This window comes from Lissotriton helveticus, chromosome 7 (genome assembly GCF_964261635.1).
Source record: "Lissotriton helveticus chromosome 7, aLisHel1.1, whole genome shotgun sequence".
NCBI lineage: Eukaryota > Metazoa > Chordata > Amphibia > Caudata > Salamandridae > Lissotriton > Lissotriton helveticus.
In genome coordinates this window covers 1,062,707,914-1,062,733,665 of record NC_136068.1, presented here as the reverse complement: position 1 = coordinate 1,062,733,665, position 25,752 = coordinate 1,062,707,914, and the positions used below count along the sequence as shown (strand labels likewise).

The following is a 25,752-nucleotide window of genomic DNA, read 5'->3' as shown; positions in this document are numbered from 1 at the left end:
CTTGTGTAATTCAACCGACTGCATTTAAATCCTGTTTTCAACTGTAAATCACTGCATACGATTTTGCAAAGTATTATTTCAGTTACCTGCACCAGACTTGGCTTGGTTCTTGCAATAAAATAACTAAGTAATATTTTTGATACAAACAAATTGGTCTGAGTCCAATCTTTGAGTGTGTGACATCATTTCTTTGCCTGAGTGTGTACATCAAATGCTTAACACTACCCTCTGATAAAGCCTTACTGCTCGCCCAAGCTACCACAAATAGAGAGTAAGAAGATGTTATCTACTTTTATCTCTGCCTACCTTTTGGGGTTACACTGGACTCTGTGCACACTATACCTCATTTTGGTACTGTATATACAAAGCCAGCATCCTACACATCTTTTAAAATGTGTGTGATGGGGTCTTGCCTGGGACATTTCGACAAGGGCAATTTAGAGTTTTATTAGCTTTGATAAATACAGCTTTGCTCCGCCAGCCGCATCAGGTGGCTTCATCCATCAGAGCCTGTGGTAGGAAGATCTTGATGTGCGCTAAGCCATGTAAAGTGGCTGAGGAGTTTAAATGCATGTATATTCCCTCTAACTCAAGGGTCCATGCCTCCAGGTTTGCCACCTCTTTTGGTCAGTGTCATTTAATTTGCGATTGGAAACTTCTGAAGCCCTCCTGGAGAGTAGCTTGAAAGGTACCCCAGAAAGCACTAGTTAACTTTACCAATCCTTGGTTACTAGTGAAATACAAGTCTATTGCATTGCCTGTGTGGTCCCTACAGTGGCCATCTAGTAACTACCATGTGCTACGCTGGGAGATAAATGTTTTCAATGTTGGTCCCCATAGTAAAGTGAGGTGAGTGGTCAGATAGGCCGTGGGCCAAGATGCGGGCCCCAGTCACCAACCCCGTAGCATATGTCTGCGTTAAAAGGTAATGTAGGCAGGAGAACATGGGTCAGTTGTTCCCAGTGCCCTGCTGAGATTTGTAAAATAATGAACCATGGTCTCTTGAGAAGCGCAAGATTTTGTCTTGGTCCCTGTAATTAATTACAAAAACAAGCAATAATAGGTCTTGGTGGGGCCACCCGGTGGCGACTGCTCTGCCTGGGCCCTATTTGCCATTTCTATGATGGAATATGACGAGCCGTTATCTCTCGGTACCAGTGTAGAAAGCCATTAAATTCAGATGATAGGCAAATGTGTTCCGGTATTGGGGTCAAAAGTAAATTGCAGCCTTAAGGAAATATTGGGAAACAATGTCCAGGTTGCTTGTGTCAAAATTACCCTGGGTAGGCTGTGGTAGAATAAACTTCTGATATTTTGAGGTAAGATGAAATGATTTAAAAAAAAAAAAAAAAAACACTGAAATGAGGTTATTTTTATTATGCGAACTATAGTGATAGCAATAGTTTCATGCAAGAGATGAGTAAAAGGCTTACAGCCCTTATAAAAGATGTTTCCATTCTAGTGCAACTTGTCTGAGACTTCCTGATGCAGCACTAAAAAAAAAAATTAAGGAAAACACAATTTTATAGGTCAAAAATATGGCAGGCAAGGCGTCAATACAAACCTAATTTAGAGAACTTGAACGGATTTTGCAGCTGATGTAGGACTTTAACTTTATAAAAGCTGATCCAGCAGAGACCAAAAAACTGCTGATTTGTTACCCTTGAAACGTTCCTAAATGAATATGCCTCTTCACTCCGTATGTAATGAATCCGCATGCTGTCACAACGCGGTCGTAATAACGACCACGTTGTGACAAGGCATACCATTACTCCGCAAGTCGTTACAATGAGTAATGGTATGCGTTGTCACAACGCAGTCGTAACAACCGCGTTGTGACAGCATGCGGACTCACCGATGAGGGGTGAAGGTGCTTCCTCTTCTTAAGTACGTACACCACAAGCATGCAACTTTACTGCTCTCATACAACCAGCTTCATATTGAGGTTATGGGGAAATCCTTTATTCAGGCATTGCGCAATGGCTGGTGAATGGAGCAAAAATGCCTCATGAACCCATTAAATTCCAAGGGGCAAAAACCGAAAGAGATGTACTATGAATGGGAAAATGTAGAATTACGGTGTGGTTCAGTCTTAATGTAACGCTCTTAACACTGTTTCTGATCAACAATGGGCACACCATTTGAGATTCACCAGCTTTACATAAACTTTTTGTTCATTTCATGAACCTGGACTTTCATCCAGTTGAAGCGTGTTCTAAGTAGATTGATATCTATTTTAACCGTTATATCAAGTGTTCCAGAGCAGTTCTAGATTCTTGAACCTTTCTCTTTGAGTGGATTCATTAGGAGGGGAAGACCCTTGTCTATGGTTTCTTTCTTGACTGGTTGGTTGTTCTGATTCTTAAGGAATGTTTGTTTGTTCAACCTATGTTGTTGCAACACTACTATTCACAAGGCCTATGCTATAGTCTACAGCACCTTCAGCACAGCATTCTACTGTCAACTTGGAATCAATGTGAATGAAGTTTGGTTTTATCAGTGGGCGCTAATCCCTACAGTTGAGCAGTGATGCATAGAAGGCTCTGCATGGATCATCAATCGTTCCTCTCAGGAAATGGACGAGACTTGCCGTCTGATGCTCTCATCATTTATGGGATATTGTCAGGACACTTCCAGCTATCGAGGGGCCCTTTTCATGTAAATTTTGTCAGTTCCAATGCCTTAAACTGCAACATAAGTACAAAGATCCTAGTGGCTCTCACCAAGGCAAGGGACATTACCCCCCAACCCTCCCAACGTTGTCACCCATTCCCAAACTGTTTTAGGGAATCCTCCAAACAATGCCAGCCACAGCTGAAAATGCTTCCTAAGTAATGTTAGATCCCTGGCAAAACATGCTGTAGAGGCGTGGGACCTACTTACCTCCAAGAACCCGGACATAGGATTCCTGACGGAAACTTGGCAAAAGAAATGTGTCCCCCCCCCCCTGCCATAAGAGTGGCACTCCCAGAGGGCTACAGCATCCAAAGATTGGATAAAGAGCCCAAAGTGGGGGTAGGGATAACCATTGTTCTTAAAGATTGCATCAAAATATCTATACATGAGCAACGGTGCAATGAAAGTATTGACATTTTAGTTTTTCAAATTGACCGGCTACCACAACGTAGTTGGAAAGGTGCCAAGTTTACTGGCCCCTTGGCCGCCTCCTCTTTTCACTCCAACTTATGGAATTGATAGCTCCCCACGCCATTTCCTCCAAGAAATGTCTACTTCTGGGAGATTTTAATGTACATAGTGAGTGTACCACTAATCTAGATGCCTTGGTGCTTCTGGCAGATCTAGCCTCTCTAGAATTAGTTAAGATCAACGATGGCCCCACACATGCAGCTGGACATATACTTGATCTTATCCTCACCAACTCGTCCAATATTCTCTGTGAACGCCCCTGTCCACAGACCTGGACGGATCATGCATTATTTGACTTTCACATTAATGGTCCTAGGGCTTACTATACCCCCGACCGGCCTCCCATTACCTCCGTAGACAATGGCACAAAATCACCCCAGGCCTTTTCAGGATGCTATTCCCACTTCGTGGAATATGGAATCTGATAAAGTAGAGGAATGTCTAGCCCATACCAACTCCTCTGTAAAAATGGCCATAGATCACCTGACCCCTCTGAAGCAGCACTCTACATAGCCAGGCACCCTCCAGACAGCCTGGTTCTCGCCCGATCTTCGGACAGAAATACGGCTGTGCAAAACTCTGGAAAGGTGCTGGTGCCGATCCCATGATGGAAAGGATAAAGAGAGATATAAGATCGCTCTGACCCAATATCATAAAAACTTAAAAATTGCATGAAGAGCCCATATTGCACTACAGCTCAATCAGGCAGGGAATGCCCCATAAGTTTTCTACCAAATCCTCCACCAACCCAAAGGCTTGCGACAATGAGGAGGCCCTCTCTCAAGCACTCTGTGATAAAATAGCAATGCATTTTACATTGAAAATTGAGCTGATCTATGATCACCTCAGCTGGGAGCTCTCAGCAGGCTCTCACATCTTATAGCTCACCCACCCTTACTTTCATCGTACGCTTTCATTCTCCCCAGCGATCTTACACTCTCCCAACTGTTCATCACAGGTTGGCTGCCTTTTCGTCATTCTGTCCCTCCTTTCACCAAAGGCTCTTTGCTTCTCAATCGGTGGTGCCCTGATTCATTTGCAGTGCAATCGATGTTGCATTACTGAAAGCTTGAGCTATTGGCATTACATTATCATTAGCAACGCCAATAGCTCAAACTTTCAGTAATCGGAGACCCGTTGCATTGCAACTGTTTTTTTTTGGCAACCATTTGATTCCTGGTTTCACCTTAAATGATGTCAGAAGTTGCTCCTAGAATCCTTTGTGCATGGTCGCCATCTTCAGATTCTTTATATCTGAAAGAAACAGGTTAGTATTAGATTCCTTACCTTAGAATAACCCCAGGCGTCAGTCTGGATCCGGAAACTTTTGCGTAGCAGTACCCCTGCGCGTCGGTAGGCGTCGTCTGCAGGCGTCCCCTGCGGCTCCGCGTCGTCGGCGTCGTGCGCCGTGATGACGTCGCTGGAGTATATAGACGCCGCCTCCGCGCGCTGACGTCAGTTCTTCTTTTTTCCGCGCCAGTTAGCGCAGATCCGAAGAGCAGTACTCCGGTCTTTTGACCAAGTGTTTGTAAAACTTAATCTTTCTACGGTGCCGGTAGGATGCCTGGGTTTAAGAGCTGCGACGAGTGCGACCGCATGATGTCGGTCACCGACCACCATCGACTCTGCCTCCGGTGTCTGGGCGCGGACCACGACGTGGAGTCCTGCGTCGACTGTCGGGCCTTGACTGGAAAAGCTAGGCGGGAGCGGTCCCGCAAGCTTCTCGAGCTCCGGGTGTCGGCCCCGCGTCGAGAGCGGTCCCGGTCCGGTCGGAGGTCGAGGGAGCGGTCGAGGGAACGATCGCGGAGCCGCCATGGGCGCTCCGGGAGTCGCCACCATTCCTCCGGCTCGTCAGGTAAGCACAAGAAGTCGGGGCGTCGCCATCGCACCCCCGACTCCCCCCGACGCCCGCGTAATGCGGCCGGGGGCTCGGGTGACCCCACCCCCGCGGCCCCGCGTGGGTCGCCGACGCCGTCTACCCCATACCCGTCGGTCCCTGGGGAAGGCGCGTCGCGTGAGGAGACCGAGGCCTTCCTCATTGCTATGAGGGCGAGGTCTTCTCCGGCGGGGCCTTCGGCGCCTGCGGGCCCGTCGGTCCCGTCTGGGGGCCCGAGCGGTTCGGGTGCTCCTGCCCCGGCGCCGCCGGCGGCTCCGGCCCCGGCGCCGCTGGTTCCCTCTGGTTCGTCGCCGGCTGGTCTCCCGGCCTCTCCGGCGTCTGTTCCTGTGGGCCAACCCGTGGTACAGCCCCCGCGTGGTGCGGCGACTCCGCCGTCGGCTCCGGCCGGCGTCGGGTCCCCGGCACCGACGCCGCGCGGCGCCACCCCCCTTTCCTCCCCGACTCCGGACGCGGAGTCGGACCGGCGTCGGCCGACGCCGGATTCGACGCCGATGGGGCCCGTTGACCCCGACGTCTATATCGTCGACCCAGAATATGGGTATGATGACGATGAGTATGGAGAGGGTTGGGAGGGGTCTGAGGACCCTCTATCCCGTGCCTGCCAGTATGATGTGGACTGGGTAGGTGATCTGGGTGATGCCAGTGGCCTGGACGAGTCGCCCAACCCTGGGTTTGTCTCTCCGTCCCCTGTGGCGTCTGAGGCAGGTGCTGCCTATTCGGTGGTCCTGATGAGGGCTGCCAAGGCCTTGCACCTTGAGCTCCCCGTCGCGAAGGTCAAGCCGAACATTCTGACCGAAGTGTTTAAACCGCAGTCATGCCCCCAGGAGCCTCTGCTGCCGTTTAATGAGGCCCTGTCGGATGTCCTTTTGGGCACCTGGTCCAGGCCCGCTTCTGGTGCGCCGGTTGACCGGAATGTCGCGAGGCGTCACCGTCCATGCTCGGACGACCCTGCCTTTTTATCCACCCATCCCTCCCCGGAGAGTCTGGTGATCCAGGCCTCCACTTCGCAGTCCGCATTTCCGTCGGCTCCGCCCGATAGGGAATCAAAGCGGTATGACCAGTTTGGTAAAAAGGTCTTTTCCTCTTTGAGCGCTGGACTGCGGTCTTGTAATACCGCGTGCCTCTTGGGCCGCTACACCCACTCCCTGTGGGATACGGTCGAGGAGTGTCTGCCGCAATGTCCCCAGGAGGTGCGGGACAAGCTCACACGGGCCTTAGTTGAAGGCCGGGATGCGGCGCGGTACTCGATCCGTTGTGGTCTCGACACGACCGACTCACTGGGACGGGGGATGTCCACAACGGTGGCGATTCGTCGCCATGCTTGGCTGAGATCTGCCAACTTCTCGCCAGACGTCCAAAATTCACTCATGGACATGCCATTTGATGGCAGTCGCCTGTTTGGTGACAAAGCGGACCACGCGCTGGAGCGCTTCAAGGACTCCAGGGTCACGGCCAAGTCCTTGGGTCTTTCAACCCAGCGCCAGCAGACGGGTTCGTTTCGGCCCTTTCGTGGCCAAGGGAGGGGAGGTCCCATACGTGCTGCCAGCCACGCGACGCAGAACGCTCCCCAGCGCGGTGGCGGCCGTGGTTTCCGCCGTGGTGGCGGTAGAGGCCAGCGGCGTGGTCAGTCCACGCCTCCCTCCGCTGCTGCATCCAAGCCTTCCTAGTCCGAGCTTTCGGGCTCACGTGACGCCAGTGGGTGGCAGGGTTCGCCATCACCACTCCCGCTGGCGCGCGATAACATCGGACAGGTGGGTGCTGCAGCTTGTCCGAAGGGGCTATGCCCTCCCCTTCGAGTCCACTCCTCCAGCCATGCCACCGCAGAACCACCGTGTGTCGGGGGACCACTTGACGCTTCTGCAGGAGGAAGTTACGGCCCTCTTGGCCAAGGGGGCCATCGAGCGCGTTCCTGGGCCAGAAGTAGGGTGTGGTTGCTACTCCCACTACTTTCTGGTACCCAAGAAGGACAAGGGAGGCCTGCGTCCTATCTTGGATCTACGGAACGTCAACGGCTTCCTCCGGAAGGAGAAGTTCAAGATGTTGACTTTGGCTCAGGTCTTGGCTGCTCTAGACCCACAAGACTGGATGGTAGCGTTGGACTTGCAGGATGCGTATTTTCACATCCCCGTCCTGCCGGCCCACCGGCGTTACCTGCGGTTCACGGTAGGCCACGAGCACTTTCAGTTTATCGTGCTCCCTTTCGGCCTTACCAGCGCCCCACGGGTGTTCACGAAAGTGATGGCGGTGGTCGCAGCTCATCTGCGCCGGTTAGGGGTTTCAGTCTTCCCCTACCTCGACGACTGGCTGTTGAAGGCGGGCTCGCCCCAGACAGTCGTCCACCACCTTCAGATGACGGCAGACCTCCTGCACGAGCTGGGGTTTTCCATCAATGTGCCGAAATCACACCTGTGTCCCTCTCAAAAGCTCCTTTTCATCGGAGCGGTTCTCGACTCGGCGCAGTTTCGGGTTTATCCTCCGGAACGGCGGGTCCGGGATATTCAGGCTCTGATTCCCATCTTTCAGCCGTTATCCCGGGTTTCGGTCAGGTTGACGCTGCGGCTTCTGGGGCTGATGGCCTCCTGCATCCTTCTGGTGCATCACGCCAGGTGGCGGATGCGGGCTCTGCAGTGGGACCTGAAGTTTCAGTGGGCCCAGCATCAGGGCAACCTATCCGACCATGTCCTGATCTCGGAGGGCACTGCGAGACAGTTGCAGTGGTGGCTTACGGACCGCGATTGGGTCAGGGGCAGATCCCTCTCCCTTCCCCACCCGGAGCACGTGGTTGTGACGGACGCGTCCCTCCAAGGCTGGGGTGGCCACTTGGGAGAGGCGGAGATCAGAGGCCTCTGGTCTCCGGCGGAATCCCGGCTCCATATCAACATGTTGGAGCTGCGGGCGATTCGCCTGGCACTGAAGGCATTCCTCCCCTTTGTCAACGGGAGTGTGGTGCAGGTGTTCACGGACAACACCACCGCCATGTGGTACTGCAACAAACAGGGCGGTGTGGGGTCGTGGACCCTTTGCCAGGAGGCTCTGCGCCTCTGGCAATGGCTGGAACGTCAGGGCGTGACTCTGACGGTTCAACACCTGGCAGGTTCTCTGAACGCCAGGGCGGACGAACTCAGCCGTCGGTGCTCGGTGGATCACGAATGGCGTCTGAACTCGGATGTGGCGAGAGGCCTCTTTCAGCAATGGGGAGAGCCTTGGTTAGATCTATTCGCCACAGAAGAGAACGCGCAATGTCATCAGTTCTGCGCGTTGGAGTTTCCAAGACGGCACTCGCTCGGCGACGCCTTTCGGCGCGAGTGGAGTTGCGGTCTGTTGTACGCCTTTCCGCCTATACCACTTCTGCCCAGAGTGCTGAAGAAGATCAGGCGCGACCGGGCCCAAGTTATCCTTGTGGCTCCGGACTGGGCTCGAAGGTACTGGTATCCCGAGCTACTCAGCATGACAGGCGGTCCCTCAATCCGCCTGCCCCTTCAGGAGGACCTTCTGTCGCAGCAGCAGGGGACGGTCCTCCACCCGAACCTGTCCAGTCTCCACCTCCATGCGTGGAGATTGAGCGGCGACAGTTGAGGCCATTTGACTTGCCTCCTGAAGTCTGTGATGTCATTCTGGCAGCCAGGCGTCCCTCCACAAAGTCGGTATACGCCTGCCGGTGGAACAGATTTGTGGCATGGTGCACAGCAAAGGCTGTGGATCCCCTTTCTGCCCCTCTGTCTAAGGTTCTCCTCTTCCTCCTTTCCCTTGCCCAGCAGGGCTCTGCTCTGGGCACTATCAAGGGCTATCTTTCTGCCCTTTCCGCCTTCTTGAGGCTACCTGATCAGCCATCTTTGTTCAAGTCCCCTATTGTGTTAAGATTCTTGAAGGGCATCACGCACATGTATCCTCCAACTCCGTTCGTGATGCCTCAGTGGGACTTGAACCTGGTTTTGACTTTCCTGATGTGCGCTCCCTTTGAGCCCCTTCATTCCTGTCCTCTCCGTCTTCTCACCTTAAAGACGGCCTTCCTGGTAGCCATCACCTCTGCCAGGAGAGTGAGTGAGCTCCAGGCTCTTTCTATTCAACCTCCTTTCTTGTCTGTTCATCCTGATAAGGTGGTTCTTCGGACTAGACCTTCTTTCCTGCCCAAGGTAGTCTCTGCTTTTCACATTGGGCAGTCCATCACCTTGCCTTCCTTCTTCCCGCCTCCGCATCCTTCAAAGGATGAAGAGCGGCTCCATCGTCTGGACCCAAAACGTGCGCTTTCATTCTATATGGATCGCACACGCCAGTTCCGGGTGGATGACCAACTGTTTGTTGGCTACGTGGGTGAGAAGAAGGGAAGGGCGGTACAGAAACGGACCATCTCTCGGTGGGTCGTCCTGTGCATCAAAGCATGCTACTCTTTGGCTCGGAAGGAGCCTCCTGTTGGGCTGAGGGCCCATTCCACTCGGGCCACGGCGGCTACTACTGCCCTGGGCCGGGGAGTCCCTTTGCAGGACATTTGCCAGGCGGCCACGTGGGCCTCGCTGCACACCTTTGCGAGGCACTACTGCCTGGACAGTCAAGTCCGGAGGGATGGCTTCTTTGGCCGTTCGGTCCTCCAGGACTTTCTGGTGTAGGTTGTATTGGTTCGCAGACCCACCACCGGGGTTGGTATTGCTGGGGTATCTATTCTAAGGTAAGGAATCTAATACTAACCTGTTTCTTTCAGATGAACAAGTTACTTACCTTCGGTAACGATATATCTGTAAGAAACAGTAGTTAGTATTAGATTCCTTACCGCCCCTCCCATCCTCCCCGTTCTGCGAACTGATACCTAGGGTTAAGGACATCCCTTTCAGGGCCCTAGTTTTCAAATGGCACCAGTGTTGGTTCTCACATGGCTCTGCGTGTTCTGGCGCGGAAAAGCTGTGTGCAAAGAACTGACGTCAGCGCGCGGAGGCGGCGTCTATATACTCCAGCGACGTCATCACGGCGCACGACGCCGACGACGCGGAGCCACAGGGGACGCCTGCAGACGACGCCTACCGACGCGCAGGGGTACTGCTACGCAAAAGTTTCCGGATCCAGACTGACGCCTGGGGTTATTCTAAGGTAAGGAATCTAATACTAACTACTGTTTCTTACAGATATATCGTTACCGAAGGTAAGTAACTTGTTCTTTTCTGCCACTGCCATCTTCAGATTCTTTATTTTTCTGCCACTGGGTCTAAATAGATCTACTGAGAAGAAAAGTTTTTTTCTCGACAGAGAAAGCACTGAAAAGACAACACCAAGAAGGTAAGAGACCTACAATGCTGAGGAAAGCTGCCGAAAAACACTGGGTGGTATTTTTTCAGCACCTACCTCTTTTTGTCAGTGAAGACACGTGGGGCACCGACTACATGGGTTAAAGAATGTAAAAGCAGGTATGCAAACCACCCCTTTCTGCTTCTACCCGAAGTGCCACCAAAAAAAGACGACCACAAAGTCTGCAATCTATCTGCTGAGAGACTTGCGGAGCCTGCACAGAGATCCAGCCCAAGACCCTAATATCTATGTGGAAGCAGATGTGGCCCCACTACGCCATGGAGCAGTCCTGTGGGACAGATCACGTGCAGCAACTCCAACGAAGAGGCGACCGTGGGGACAACCAAAGTAACACAAGCAGCATTCTCGGATGTTGAGGAGACCATTGACTCTGAGAAGGCAAGACCCATGGAGAAACCCGCACAGGAAAGTCAGATGTGCCAGAGAAGGACCCCACTGACCGGTGCCTAAACCAAGGTTACGGAATCCAAATGTTCTGTAGTGGAGTCGAAATGCTCCAGGCACACCCGTTGCTGAAAGCTATGGTGGTTGAGGGGTAAAAGAGTCTTAAGGGCCCAAACCAAAGGGCAACCAGTGACAATAAACCCTCAAAACGCCGAAAGCTGAGCACGAGAGAGGGAAAGAACCTAATCTGCCAAACGCATCAACGCCAAAAAAGAAGGTATCTAATGTTGATGCTGAACAAAATGCCCTCTACTCCAAAAACAGAGGCTTGAGGTTGAAATGTAGGTGCTCTTCCAAAGGAAACAAGAGTTCGAAGAGGCACTGAAAGGATACAGAATCCCTCCTCAACCAAGACACGAACCAGAACCAGATCTGGCAGAATGGAACCACCAGTGGAATAACAGGAGGTAAACGCCTCCACTGAAGACGATGAGGAGCAGTATAATGCCGAAACGTTCTGCTCCGAGCGGGTAGTAGAAGATGACTGCAGTACAACGAAACTGATTCTCCAGAAGAGAGTATTGACATGTACCACTCTAAGCCCCCCCCTCCTCCTCAGACCTTGACCTCCTACAGTGCTCTCATCATGAGAGCTGCGGCGAAATGCAGAGGAAATCTGGAAGAAGGGCTGAGTAAAAGTCTGTTCCTCGCTAAAGACACTCATCAATTCAGAAAGGAACAACCAATACCCTCCTATGTTGCCAAACATAATCGACCAGGGGAGAGACGGTTTTAGAGAGTCCGCTTCAGCCAAGGTGGTAACCCAGAGAGTCCAGAAAAATATAAGCAGCCCTCCCAAGATCCACCTTATATCAAGGGCTGGGCTAGGCAGGCTCATCATACCCACCACAGTCCGGAGAAGAGGCAACGTCCAGGCAACAACAAGGCCACCGCCAGACAGAGAAAGTAGGCACCTGGAGATGGTGGGTAGGAAGGTGAGGTACTCAGCAATAATGCAATAGCGCATAGCCAATTTCAGTGCGCTTCTGAATAGATATGGGCACCAACAAGGGGAAGAAATTAATATACTGCAACACCTACCAGATCAGTACAGGAAAATAGCGAAAACAATAGTGACAGAAGGGGAGAGCATCACAAATACGGTGTAAAATCAGCTTTGGCTGCAGCGGACACTGGCAGTTAAGAACCGGTATCTCCCTGATGAGACTCGCATTAGGGTGTCTGGTTTCAAACCAGAGGTTCAAGCGGCTGTGATCAACCTTTTTCACCGGGGACACGCTCTTTGGAAGTTTAAGTGGTAGTGGCACTGCATTTTTGTTAGTAAGAAAGACGAAAAAAATACATCCCTCGTCGTCCTTTGAGATCATCCTCCAATCTAAGTTTCAGTCCTGAAATTAAAATTTCACGATCTCTATAAGTCTTGTGACCCTATTTGTGGAATACGTTACTATTCCTCATCCGATCTGAACATGATCACTAAGTTCTGCTAGGTTCTCAAAACCTGGCTGCATAATCAGTTGGGTACAACTTGTCGCCTCTGACTGTCAGTTCTAGTCTCTTGATATTCTGTGACTAATAGTGTACATTATAACTGATCTACAAATAAAAATAAAAAAAAGTGGAATGGAAAAGTAACTGCTCAAAGCTTACCGTATTGTCCCCGTAATCTTCGGATCCTCGTTAGCAGCTTCTTACTGAGTGCAGATAAAGTTCATATGGATGGGTCTGTCATTTCTGTTTTATTCCACACATTTGTACATAATATCTAGGGTTGTTTGGCAGGTCCTGTGTGTCCATGGTGCCCATGGTGCGGAAGGCCCGGTTACAAATAAATACTCTGTGGGGATCCCCAGATTCACTTGGTGGGGGGGGGGGGGAGAGATTCCAGTAATAATTAAATGGGTGTCCTATAGAAGTCAAACGGTTAAGAACTACTGCTCTCAAACTTTTTCTTGCGGTGGCCAATTTTGCCCCTCAAGCCATCCAGCCTCCATCATTCCACCTGCCAACACCATCTTTTTTTATCTTTTTTTAAGTTCAGTAGGATCGTTTTGTGGTTGGTACTTTTTTTGTCTTTCTTTTTTCCATTAATGTTCTTGCCTTATGTGGGACTTTTCCAGTTGCAAACAATTTCCCATGAAATTCAACTATAAATGATGTAGGTGAGAGTTACCTTTCTGGAAGCAATTATTCTCCTCATAGGTATATGCTTTAATGTGCAGCTATTGTGGACATTGTTTCCTAATGGTTAAAGACAGAGTCTTCTAGGATTTGATTGTTTTAGTGAATGAAACATTTTCTCAAGCATTAGCAAAGCCTATGAGAGCTATAGGTTTCGGCAATATTTTGTACCTATGCTATACAGTAACATGGTATTGATGCTTTGCAGTGTGGCTAAAACTAATCTAAGAAGGCGGTATGATGCTGCCAGGGCTAATGCTTTTTTATGTTTGTGTATTATCGCTGGATTAATCATAGCCTTTTTTTAGTGATGTTCTTTAGCCATGTTGTAAAGTAGCCAGGCTTTTATACAGCATGGTCTACAAATCATTGCCAAAGTCAGAAGAACCCATTTTGCACAGAATTAGAAAAGGCAAAGGCCAGTAGTCTCAAAGTCAAGACCTTTTGGCTTTGCTGATGCTTGTTAGGTCTCTGCACAACACTACTTTCATTCTGACCAAATTAGTTAATCTTCCCATCCATGAAAAAGAACAAAAACATGATCTTTTGCAAAAAGTCCTATCAAACGAAAATAGCAATTCCACCGATGTCTTGGGGAAAATACGTTTAGAAGCAGATGACATTTGTTGTCACAACAAATAACCTTTTCAAAAGAAAAGAACACTTCTTTTAAATGCATGTGGCATAGTAAAACAGAGCTACAAATGTCAAGAGGTTCAACAAGAACATGGAAGAAAGAATAAAAGTAGTAACTCAATCAAAGCAAACCCAGCGGAGACAGCAATCAAGTTTAAGCAATCAGAACCTGGTCTATGCTCCATCTGAAAGAGGAGGAAGTGAAGCCACCTCATGCTAGCCAATTAGAAGGCAGCAAAAAAGAGTGACAATGAATATAATAAATGTAAGGAATGGACTGGTTGCAAGCCTCTTGTATACGATATCTCTAGCAAGCAAGAGCGCATGTTCTGTTGCAGGCAGTACCCAGGGCCTCTGGTATTATGTGATTGTGCAGTCACAGCCATTTTTGCATAATTACAGATTTGCTGATAGACATCTAGCCGCAGATTCCTTAACTTAGAAAATACCCACAGGCGTCAGACTGGATCCGGAGAATTTTTTCTCTCAGCAGCACTTTGGGAGAGCACCACTACTCCGAGGAGTGCGACGCCTGCCGGCAGCTGAAGCCAAAGTCCCTGCGGGAACATCGTATGAATTTGTTGTCGGTCTGGAAGTCTAGTTCGGAGTCCTCATGCCGCAGGTCTTCCTCTCGTGCTGGAAGGTCGGGACAGGTCACGGAACGTCGCTTACCTGACGCAGGTGAGCACAGGAAAAAGTCACGGAGGTCGTCTACCTCGCATAAACGTGACATCAGGACGCGCTGCTCCCGGTCTCTGCCGGCCACGGGCCCTCTGGAGTCGACCCCACTCTCCATTTCTTGGGGCTGGGCGACTAGGACCCAGATGGAGGCCTATTCTCAGGCCTTACTGGCCATCTTTGGGTCACCCCCTCTCCCTAGCGTGCCTTCAGCCACAGAGGGGGTAGGGACTCAGATCAGGACTTCGCCGGCGGGTTCGCCCTCGGCGCCGGTCGAGTGCCCCCCGACTCCGGCGTTGATGCGACGTCGGGTCACAGCCCAGATCTGCATTCTATTCGCACGTCCAAGCTTGCTATGCCATCTCCGCACATTCCTGTGAGGCTTCCTGCGCGACGCCAGGTGAGGCGCAGCTCTCGACTCCGTTCCTCTCTGCAGGTTCCCATCTCGGTGGAGGTAGAGTAGATGCCGGTCCGAAGTCGGCGGACGGGACTCCTTCGGGGGTCGTCGATGTTGAGATGACGCTGTCTCGACACCGGTGTCCTCCTCGGCGGATCATCGGTTGGTGGTAGATGAGGAGGCCGAACTTGAGGAGGCCCCTGTGGGTTTGCCACACCCAGGGTTGTTTCGCTGCCCCTCGGGGCAGGAACCCATGCCATGGGTGGGCCTTGGTTGTCCTCGGGCTATGTAACTCCCACGGTTTGGTGGACGAGTTAGCCTCCTGCCATCACCTACGGATGACTTGTCGTCGCCACCTAGGATGGCACGGTGGCTAGTGTGGTGTTAGTGAGGGTGGTTCGTATGGCTACGGATATTTTGCAGATGCAGCCATGCTCGGTCTCTCAGTCCTCTGATCCCTTGTTGGATCTACTCCAGTAGAGCGTCGTGGCCGTGGAGAACTTGTTGCATTTTGACTTGTCGTTATACAACACTCTTCTTGGGAATTGGGCGAGGCCCTCTACGGGGGTCCCAGTGGATCGTGCTATTGCACATCGACATCGCCCGGCTCCAGATGACCCTGCCTGTTTGTCCCTCCATCCTCGTGCTCAAGGGCTGATGGTCCAGGCAGCCTTAGTCTTGCCGCCTTCTGTCCCTCCTCCATTACACCCTCCCACTTGGGAGTCTAGCTGGTTGGAGTCATGTAGCCGCCATATCTTTGCTTCTACCAGTGTGGGCCTTAGATCCCTGAACACGTCTTGCATGTTGTCACGGGCTACTTCGGCCCTTAAGGACTCAGTGAAGGGCCTCCTTCCCTCTCTTCCACAAGGTCCTCGAACTGATCTGGATCGGGTGATACGTGATGGCCGGGACATGGCCCAGTTTTCCATTCGGTTGGCCATTGACACCACAGATTCTGTGGGTCGGGCTATGGCGGGTTCAGTTAAAGTGCGTCGTCATGCCTGGCTGCGCGATGGCAGTTGCACTGCAAATGTTCAGGAGCATCTTCGGGATTTGCCCTTTGATGGGGTCGCTCTGTTTGACAGACCTGCTGACTAAGCAGTTCTGAAAAGCAGACGTGCTGGACATGCCGACCAGCACGTCTGGTTTTCAATGACTTCCGTGGTTTCTAGTCCTTAATGCGGACTTTGTCTTTTAGTTGCAGTATTGTCACTGCTTTTTCCTGTTGTCCGTCTTTTGATTCTAGACGTTCTTTCCCCTGACGGACTGTATGGCTATTTCGCCGTCTTTGTCCTACTTTTGCTACAGCTGGCCAGCTGTTTCTTCATTTCTTTTTGATGACCTCTGCCTATGAGCTCTTCTCAAGAGGTGTCCCTTGCTTTTATAGGGCTGTGCCAATCCCTGTGTGGGTTACTCATTGGCTATTCCTTGCATGGGAAGTTTCGAAGGCTCCTGCAGAGTCTTCATAGGTTTCTTCTCTTCTGTCCCTCTGGAGACTCGTTCTATGGGCCGTACTATGGGCCTTCCATTTCGTCCCGTTCTTCCTGCTTTTGTAGGACGTGCCCTCTGGTGAGATCCTCTGGGTTGGGGGTTTTCTTGGGATTGTGCGTTGTCGTCTACAGTTGATCCATAGCTCTCTTGCCTCGAACATGTCTTGCACTAACCTGCTTGAAGATCTGACAGCGTTAAACATCAGTCTACTAAACTCAGGACCTACCCATCAGACAGGTCATTTGCTCGATCCACTATTTTCTAATCTCTCAGAACTTCTTTGGCAGGATACCACTCCTGTATGCTGGTCTGACCATTATTTGATCAAATTTAATCTTAAACCACCTGCCATCTCCTCTGCTCAATCTGTGTTCCCTGTCCCATCAAGGAAAAATTGGATATCCTTAGACATTTCAAAAATTAATACAGCACTCAGCAATAATCCACCCAATAAAGGCCATTGTATGGAAAATATTGCAACAGTTACCCAACAATGGCTCAGCAAGGCAGCTGAGACTTGCCTACCTACACCTCACAATAAGGGCAATAGACATCGTCCCCCAGTCCCGTGGTTCAATGACTCACTCAAAGAGGAAAAAACTAAATGTAAGGTACTTGAAAGACAGTGGCGAAAAGACTTCTCTCTCGAAAATAAAAGGAAGTACCAAATCGCAAGAAACCTATACCACACTGCATGCAAGAAGGCACGTGCCTTGCATGTCTCTAATACTATCATGGAAGCTGTAAACAAAGCTAAAACACTGTTTAATACGGTTAAGGATCTAGCAGGGGCTCAAACTACAGCTCCTACCCGCCCACTTAATGAGAGACAATGTCAAGATCTCGCTCAATTTTATCGTTGAAATCAACAGCAACAAAATTGATACTGCCTCTCAGGATGTTTTGGAGTCCACTCCTAGTATAAACCAGACCTTAGAACACTGGCCGTCCATCACAATTGATACTCTAAAATCCATCCTCAAGACCATCAAATCTGGCTCCCCGTGCGACCCTATTCCCATCAATATAATGAAACTATTGGACACCCCCTCTCTTGAAATTATTGTGAACACTCTAAATTAGTCCCTGGAACTCGCTACAGTCCCCACTCTTTGGAAGCATGCTATGGTGACCCCACTTTTAAAGAAACCAACAGCAGACCCTGAAAAACGGGCTAACTAAAGGCCCATCTCACTTCTCCCAGCTTTTTCCAAATGTCTGGAAAGACACGTGCACTCTGCCCTAACTCTCTTTTCTGAAAAAAATTCCCTCCTTCATCCGACTCAGTCGGGATTCCGATCCGGCTTCTCCACGGAAACCGCTCTGCTCGGAGTCACCGAAACCATTCGGAAACTCCTCGACGACGGTCAAACGGTTGCGCTTATTCTTCTCGACCTAAGCGCAGCCTTTGACACTGTGTCGCACAAAAAGTTGCTCACCACGTTAGAAAAAAACGGGATCCGTGGCGATGCCTTGAAATGGATTAGATCCTTTTTGGACCAACGGACGTTCCAAATTGCATCATCCATTGCGTGCTCTAAACCTTTCAACTCCCCCTCCCCCCCCCCCCCCATGGAGTGCCGCAGGGCTCTATCCTCAGCCCGCTGTTTTTTAACCTGTATCTTAGACCCCTGGCGGATCTAGTGGAGAAATCTGGACTTACCCTTATGACATACGCAGATGATTCACAGATTATCTTCTCGCTGTCAGAAGCTCGCCCACTTTCTCCGTCCCTCCTTAAACAAGGTCTCCTGAACATCTTTAGCTGGATGACTACCAACCAGCTAAAATTAAATGGAGACAAGACAGAGATGCTCCTTCTGGGCAGGCAGCGAGATCTCTGGAACGTCTCTCACTGGCCTACCCAGATGGGAAATCTCCCAACACCAGTCACTCATGCAAGGAATTTGGGGGTAATCTTGGACAGCTCTCTGTCCATGAAACAACATGCCAGCAAGGTGGTAGGCCTTTGTTTCACCATCCTGAAGTGGCTTAGAAAGATCCTATGGATGCTGCCCATCTCCACTCTGAAAACAGTAGTCAATGCCCTTGTGACATCTCGGCTTGACTACGGCAAAATCTTGTACCTAGGTGCAAACAAAGCAGTTATAAAGAGGTTACAGCTTGTACAAAACTCAGCTGCTCGACTTCTTTGTAACATTCCTAAGACCACCTGTGTGTCCCCCTACTTGCGTGAATTACACTGGCTTAGGGTGGAAAACCGCATTAGAGTCAAGACTCTGAACTATATGTTCAAGATTAAAGCAGGTATCGCACCGATATACCTTCAGGCATTAGTTCAACCCTACATTCCCAAAAGAAATCTACGGTCGCAATCAGCAGCAAACTTCTGTGTGCCTAGATTCAAGCTTTCCAGGATGGGAGGGAGATCTTTTGCCCTCCAGGGTCCATCCATTTGGAATGCACTTCCGCCCAATATACGCATTGAGGAGAGTTATTCCAGGTTCAGGAAATAAATAAAAACCTGGTTGTTCGATCAATAATCTTGAACGACCTCAGTGAACCCGTTCCATCTTCTGTGCTGTTTTTTGGCGCCGGGAAACCCTTTTTGGGTAGCTGTTTGCGCCTTATAAGTTTAAAAAATAAATAATAAATAAAATGGAGGCGTGCTTCCCCAAAGTGGTGTTGGGTTTCTGCCACGCCTGACTCTTCCCGGCGTGTTTTCAGCTTTCGCTGTGCTTTTTCTTCCTACGTGGCCTGCCTTAGACATTGACACGTGTCCTTTGTAAGGCAAGTTGCTCTGTTCCTTCCAGAACTGTTTCTTCAGTGTTCTGGGTGGGTTCGACATGTGAATGCACACAGGATATGTACCCTTTCATAGGGTGCTCGTAGTGTTCATTGCGCCCCTGTCTTGGCTGCGTTCTATTCTGGTGGTTTGCCTCTCACTTCCTGGTGTGGGGAATTGCTTGCGTCTTCTGTTTGTGTATGCACTTCCTTGTCGGGGACTACAGTCCCCTTTTGCTTCTCGCCGCGGAAGGGTTTAGGTACTTCCATTCCTAGCCTCTGCTGATGTTTTGTGACTCACTGTGGCCTTGTGGTTGAGGTCTATGACTCTTATTCCAAAGGTTATGTGTTCTCCTCCAGGTGTTTCACTGGTTGTGTGCCTCCCTCATGACTAATGGCACTTTTGCTTTATTTAGAGCTAGTATTCTTCCTCAGAATACTCGTCATTATACAGTGTCTGTATCTGGCTATATCCATTTTTCTGATGGACCTATGTCTGTGTTTTTCTCACTCCTTCCTCGTGAGAGTAGTAGTTAATGCCCCCCCCGTCTATTGGGTGACCAAGGTTCCTTCCTCGACGGGGGGGATGCTGTCACCTTTTCGGTGTCCTTGATATTGTTTTTCACAGTTTGTTCACACAAATATATATATATATATATATATATATATATATATATATATATATATATATATCTTCCTCTGCATGTGTATATGTCATGCGATATCCACGTAACGGGGAGCACGCATACTAGGTCTTTCCTTGCCCTAGTATCAGGTTTTTTGATCCAGATTCATCCTCTCTGTGTCTCTCTCTCCCTCTCATGCTGGCATGCTATCTTGTCCCTTTTCGGAGACTGTTTTTCTTGGAGATCCATTGGCTCCAGTGCTCAGTTTAACTTCTTTTGCGGAAGTTATATACTTTCTTCCATTATGAACTGGGCTTTCTGGTTCTGTTGCCTTCGTTCTTGTCTGGCCGAGGGAGGTCTCGTACGGTGTTCTGACAACTTGTGGTGCCTTTGCCTCCCCTTGTTCTTGCACCTTTACAGAGTTCTATAGGTCAGGTGTCAGCTGCGCTGGCATTGCTGTTCCCACTGTGTTTAGTCACTGTTGTTGACGGATCATTTTGGAACTTGTTGGGTATTCGATCGCAGACCCTCTTCCAATGGGGTATGGCTTTGGTATCTATTCTAAATTAAGGAATCTGCGGCTAGATGTCTCTATCAGATGAACGAGTTACTTACCTTAGGTAACAATGTATCTGTTAGAGACTCAGTCTAGCCGCAGATTCCTTAAAGCCCACCCATCCTCCCCGCTCTGCGAAGACCTTTTCAGGTGGGCTTACCCACTAATCTCCTTACAGGTCGCTTTTGTCTTCCTGCGGGGTGTCCTCTTTCACCCCTCCTCCTGTGCAGGATGGCTCATTATGTTTATCTACTATCTCTCCTCCCATTATTGGGTGGTAGGTTCATATATCCTTCTATGCTCCTACACCCTGGTTCTTCACGTGTGGGGCTTACTGCTGTTCTTCCCTCCCTCCCTCCCTGTTCTTCTCTCCATTACTTGATTATGTTAGTCACTTGGATCGAGGTCTCTTGACTGTGAGTCAGTCAATGGGTCTCTTGTAGCGTGTGTGGTTGCACGTTCTCTGTTGCTGACCTGTGGTGGGTTACCAAGAGCAATATTGCTTTGGTCTTGTTTTCCTTCACGGTTCCATCCTGTGGTTGCAGACTTCCTGTCGGTTGCCAGGACATTAATTTCCATTGCCATTTTGCCTCAAGGGAGGGCACAGTTTTCGCTTTTGCAAGACTGTTTCTAGGAGCAGGTTCTCGGCTCTTTCCCTTCACTTCCTTTCAATATACAGTGCTCTTTCACAGAGGTGCTGCTGAGAAACAATTCTCCGGATCCAGTTTGACACCTGGGGGGGATATTCTAAGTTAAGGAATCTGCGGCTAGACTGTGTCTCTACCAGATACATCGTTACCGAAGGTAAGTAACTCGTTCATTTGCCACATAATCCATCATCTAACGCATAATCTGCAGATTTTAACAAAATGTTTCTAGGTGAAATGGTTTAACAATTCCTAAAAAAGTTGACGTGTTGCACAGTGGAAGACCCTATGCAAAGGTTGACTAGTCATCTTTCAGTTGCTTCTTTCTATATTTGAGCTTTAAACTGGTACTAATGAGGTGCAACCCAATGCCCAGCAGTGTTAGCATTACTTCATTATTTTGTCATTTTAAAAATTGCTATCACAAAATGAACCGCATTCCGCCTTATAAGTTGTTTTTTCTTGCGGCATAATTTACTCAACCCTGTTGCGAAATTTGACCCTCTCCTGCCACATAATTCCAGTGGCCCTGAAAATACTTAAAAACGGCTACTAAAAAGTAAAACTGCAGTTGGTTTCTCTGCTCATCCCCATTTTCTTTCACTTCAGGTGTAAGAAGAAAGTTGCAGCTAGCAAGCGGTTCACTTTACATAGAGCATCCATGGTGCTGACCCTCTCGCTCAAGCGGTTTGCCAATTTTAGTGGTGGTAAAATCACCAAGGTGAGTTGATGATTATTGGAAAAACAAGGGTAACGTTTGAGTGACAGTTTTTCTTGTGTTGTTCCAAATGTTGCTACAGCATACTGTTCATGTGATTGCACTAATTTAAAAAAGCTTACATTCAGGTTTACATGCTGCTATGAAGCGTTTTTCAGAGGTCCTAGGGAAATCCGCATTTACTGTGGAGTATCCAGTGTGAATACTGTCATCCACCATTGGTGTGCCTGGGACATCGTACTATTGCATTGGGTACTTGAGTCTCAAGAAGACGTTGTAGCAGTTAAAACTTACACCGAGCTGGGATTAGGGGGATGTTAAAGTTTGTTGTTGAGGCGAGTGGTCGGCAGTGGGGGGAGTGTCATAGAAGTTAGTTACAGTGCGGCCATAAATAATACTCCATGTCTAATCTGCCTGTTTTCTAAGAAACTGTCTGTTCCTATAGGGAAGGTGACTTAATTAAAGTTAGGACACACTCAGAAAAAATCATGCACTATCTGGGGCTGGAGTAGAACCCAAACATTTTAGTTGGTATGTACCAAATTCTAGATTTTCTAGAGCATTGGCCATGTTGGCAGTGTAATACTACGATGCTGTGCATGCTCTTTATAGGGTGGGTGTCAGATGAATATTCATGTCTCTACTATACAGCTGCAAGGTACCAGAATCTTGTAAACATCAAGCTGTCTCAGCAATTGAGCTTCCAGTTACTCAAGAAGATTGAAAGGCATCCCACAAAACAGTCCCACTGCATAAAAGATGCCACCACATTAAGAATCCTATCCCCATTGAATTCATTGGGATAGAGTAGTGGGCCTGCATCCTAAGTGCCATGGTGGAGGCAAACTCATTCAAATTAAAAGATGTAATTTGGTTGAACATAGGCAAATGTAGCTGCCATGTGTATATGACTTGATAGTTTATGGAATAAAACAAGAAAGCAATATAGTGCTCCCAACATACTGAGAATGCACAACACTCAATGTTAGTATTTGATTCTTGACTCATGGTGATAAACACAGTTTCCAAGTAAGTCAATATAAATAAAAGTAACACTTGTATATAGTACAGGGGCCATGATCACAGAATGGTGTACAGTCTTTAGAATTCCGCTGCATTGTAATGTGTGGTAACATCAGTGACCACACATGCAAGTAACAGGCATGCCATTTTCTGACACTTTATAGTGCTGGACTTACAAAGATGGGAAATGTGTTTCAAAGGGAATTGAGGGGTGTATGTAGTTTAAAGGTTTGATGAATGGGTAAGGGTACAGGGTTGTAGGAGTTTTGAGATTGGTAGGGGTAATAAGGGGTTTCTAGGACTTGGGGATGGGTATGGAAATATGGTAGTGAGGGTGTTTTAGTGTTTATGGGAGGCTCAGATTGCAAGGCGGTAAAGGGTTTCAGGGTTTATGGAAGGGTTAAGTTAAAGGGGTAGTAAATGTTAATAAGTGGTATTTAGGGATGGATCAGGGTGGGTTTTAAGGGTTGAGGTAAGAGTACAGGTGTAGTAAAGAGCCCTTTTGACATGCTCACCCCCCATGTTTTGCCTGATATTCAACTTCATTTTGACTGAAAGTTGACTGGATTCCTGCTATCCAGGTCCCCAGTGCCAAATCTCTTTCTTTAAACTGTACAAATATTCCTCCAATTGTCAATACCTTTTGCCCACCTGTAAGTCCCTAGTAAATGGTACCACTGGTACATAGATCTTGGGTACCAAAGAGGGTCCTTGAAGGCTGCATCGCCTGACTCATACAGACTGCAATTGCAGGCTGCGTGTCTTGGTGTAGACAAAAGAGAATCATGACATGGCACACAGGCCTGTATGCCATGTCTACAGATGCTGCATACAGTATATGAAACCCACCCATCAGCAGGCCTTACAGTCCTAAGGCAGAGTGCACTATACTGCATGTGTGGACATATCTGCATGAACAGATATACCCCTGTGCTGTTATGGCCAGTTCAAATGCTGCCAGTACAAGTGACCAGGGAAGCCATTCTTAATTCATATGTTGGACACTGATGAAAACGAGTTCCCTCAGCTACATGATGCCTTCACTGAAACCAAGCATGTTTGGTATCCAACATCTTGTATTAATGAACCTACACTGATACCAGTGATGGATTTATTAATACATGTAACCAGACTTAACCATAAGCATACCCCCTGAAAACCTACCTACTATTAGTGTGCTAGCTGATTGGTCCTGACCAGACTGCCACCACAAAATAATTTCTGGCCCCAGGTGTGAGGGGCAATGCTCGCATGAGGTCCGCAGCAAAGTCTGCTCCTGTAGAGGGTAGTTACACCCTATTCCAGCAGGATGACCTGTGAATTTGAATTCCAAGGCAGGGGGCTTCAAAGAGATCACCGCCTTTGGTATGCAAATCTAGCTTCCATCAGAGGGATGCCATCCCCTCTGACCATGACCCACTTTGCGCCTGGACAGGTGGGAAAATTAGTAATCAGAGAGGCCCTTTTTCACCCTAAGGCTAGTTCACCCCTAAGGTGGTCTGTCTGATGTGGACGCGAAATTTCAGAGTCTGACAAATTTATGATGTCAGAATCAGGAACTCTGGGACTGGGTTATGCCCACTTCCCACAGTAAGTGGTCATATCGGGGGTAGTGACCTCATGGGTAAGTAGCCCATTGGCTACTACCCGACACTCCCCTAACGCCCCTAAATCTAGTATTAAAGGGAGCCCCTGACACCAGGAAATCACACCCTGATGACCTGAAAGAAGAAGACGGACGCTGAAGAGGCGCAAAAAGCAGGAAGAGCAACTAATGACCTGGTGCCAACTCTGCCTCCCTGCCTGCTGTCCTCAACAGTTGTGCCAAAGACGACTTGTCCTGCAGGCGCCTGTGCCTCCAAAAGCCTGGGTGGTCTTCACCCAGGAATCCCTGTGGAGTAGCAGTGCTACTTTCCTGCATCCTGCAGGCAACCCAAAAGAGCTGTGAGGACTCCAGACAACCAAAAACCATCACGTAAAGCGCCACTGTACCCATGCCTCTTAGCCTGAGTCAAAGTGGGCCAACTGTACCAGGGTGGTCACCAGGTCCTCCGACTCAAAGCCCACCTTGGGTTTCCCAGCTGTGGACTTCACAAAGTCACCTGCAACCTCTTTGTGAAAGCCCCCTCTACCTTGAGTGTCTCCAGCGACAATAAACAGATGCCTCAAGACACCTTTGCACTGGCTGCCCCAGCCCAAGGAGAAGAGGACCAAAGGTGTCCCCACATCCCTGTGCATCATGAGACCTGAGCCCCCTGGTTTCAGCCAAACTGGTCTCCCAGTCTAAACCCCCAGCCTCTCTCCAACGGACCGATCCCCATCGACTGACTAACATTGGTCACCAACGCTGTATTGCACCCGGCCACCCCAGTGCCGCCCGAGGTGACCTGCTGGTGCTGTCTTGGACCTTGCCCCATACCCACCTTCAGTCCAAGTGATTGGTCTTGTAAGTCGCTGTGAAGACCTTGTATTTGTTTTACCTCCATAGAATAACATTGCAACCTCAGAAACAATGTGCTGTTGTGTTTTTTTTGGCAACTGCAAATATTTCTATCTTGGAACGTACTTACATGATCGTATTGATTCTGGTGCCTAAATATATATGAAGATATGTGTTAGGTTTCGCCTGCAGAGCATTTGTGAAAGCTATTGTGTTTAATATAAATCTTAAAAGGGGCTTGCATCCCCCTTACTTTTCATTGGTTTGTGTCCTTGCCACTTACTTTTCCTTCGTTTCTATTGACTGTAGCATACAATTTCCTGTTGTTCCTCCCGCGTTTCTCTGATCAGTGTACCGGAGCCCAAGCACTGTTTTCATCCGCTTTGTGGAATTTTTGGGGGGCTTTGGCCTGCAAAGCGCGTGCCCTGTGTTTGTTTGGTTTGCAATCCCCTGATTTGCTTAATCTCCCCCTGGCTGCAAGCATTTCATGAGCAAGTGTTTTTCCCATCCGCCCTCCTACTGTTCTTTCTTTTATTTTTTCAATTTAAGGTATCTGAGCACTTTACATGAGCACTAGTTGAATGAAATGGTTTGCACAGAATTCCAGGATGTTGAGCCACCCGCCGAGACTCCAAACCTGTTCCCCAGCTTCAAGTTCGGCTCTCTCGACCTTACGCTACATTCTGTTCTGAATTCGAGAAGATTAGCATATAGGATGTCTGGCACTCCTTTGGAACACACAATTAAAAGGCATTTCCATTGTGTGTCCCAAAGCAGTGCCAGACATCTATGTTTTATATCACACTTGGTTATTTTTTGTTTTTTAGGTCTCGCCTGTCGATGCGCATGCGCATCGAGCTTGCGAGACTA

At 49.0% G+C, this 25,752-nt stretch overlaps 1 protein-coding gene across 7 annotated transcripts in view; it reads left to right on the top strand.

Annotated features, from left to right (window-relative positions):
- USP36 (ubiquitin specific peptidase 36) overlaps positions 1-25,752 on the top strand; it is a 755,622-nt gene that overhangs the window by 208,249 nt on the left and 521,621 nt on the right. For all 7 annotated transcript variants that reach the window (XM_078653946.1, XM_078653951.1, XM_078653945.1 and 4 more), the window contains one exon: positions 21,311-21,422. In XM_078653946.1, the coding sequence (XP_078510072.1) occupies positions 21,311-21,422 (112 nt within the window). The remainder of the gene's footprint in view (positions 1-21,310; positions 21,423-25,752) is intronic.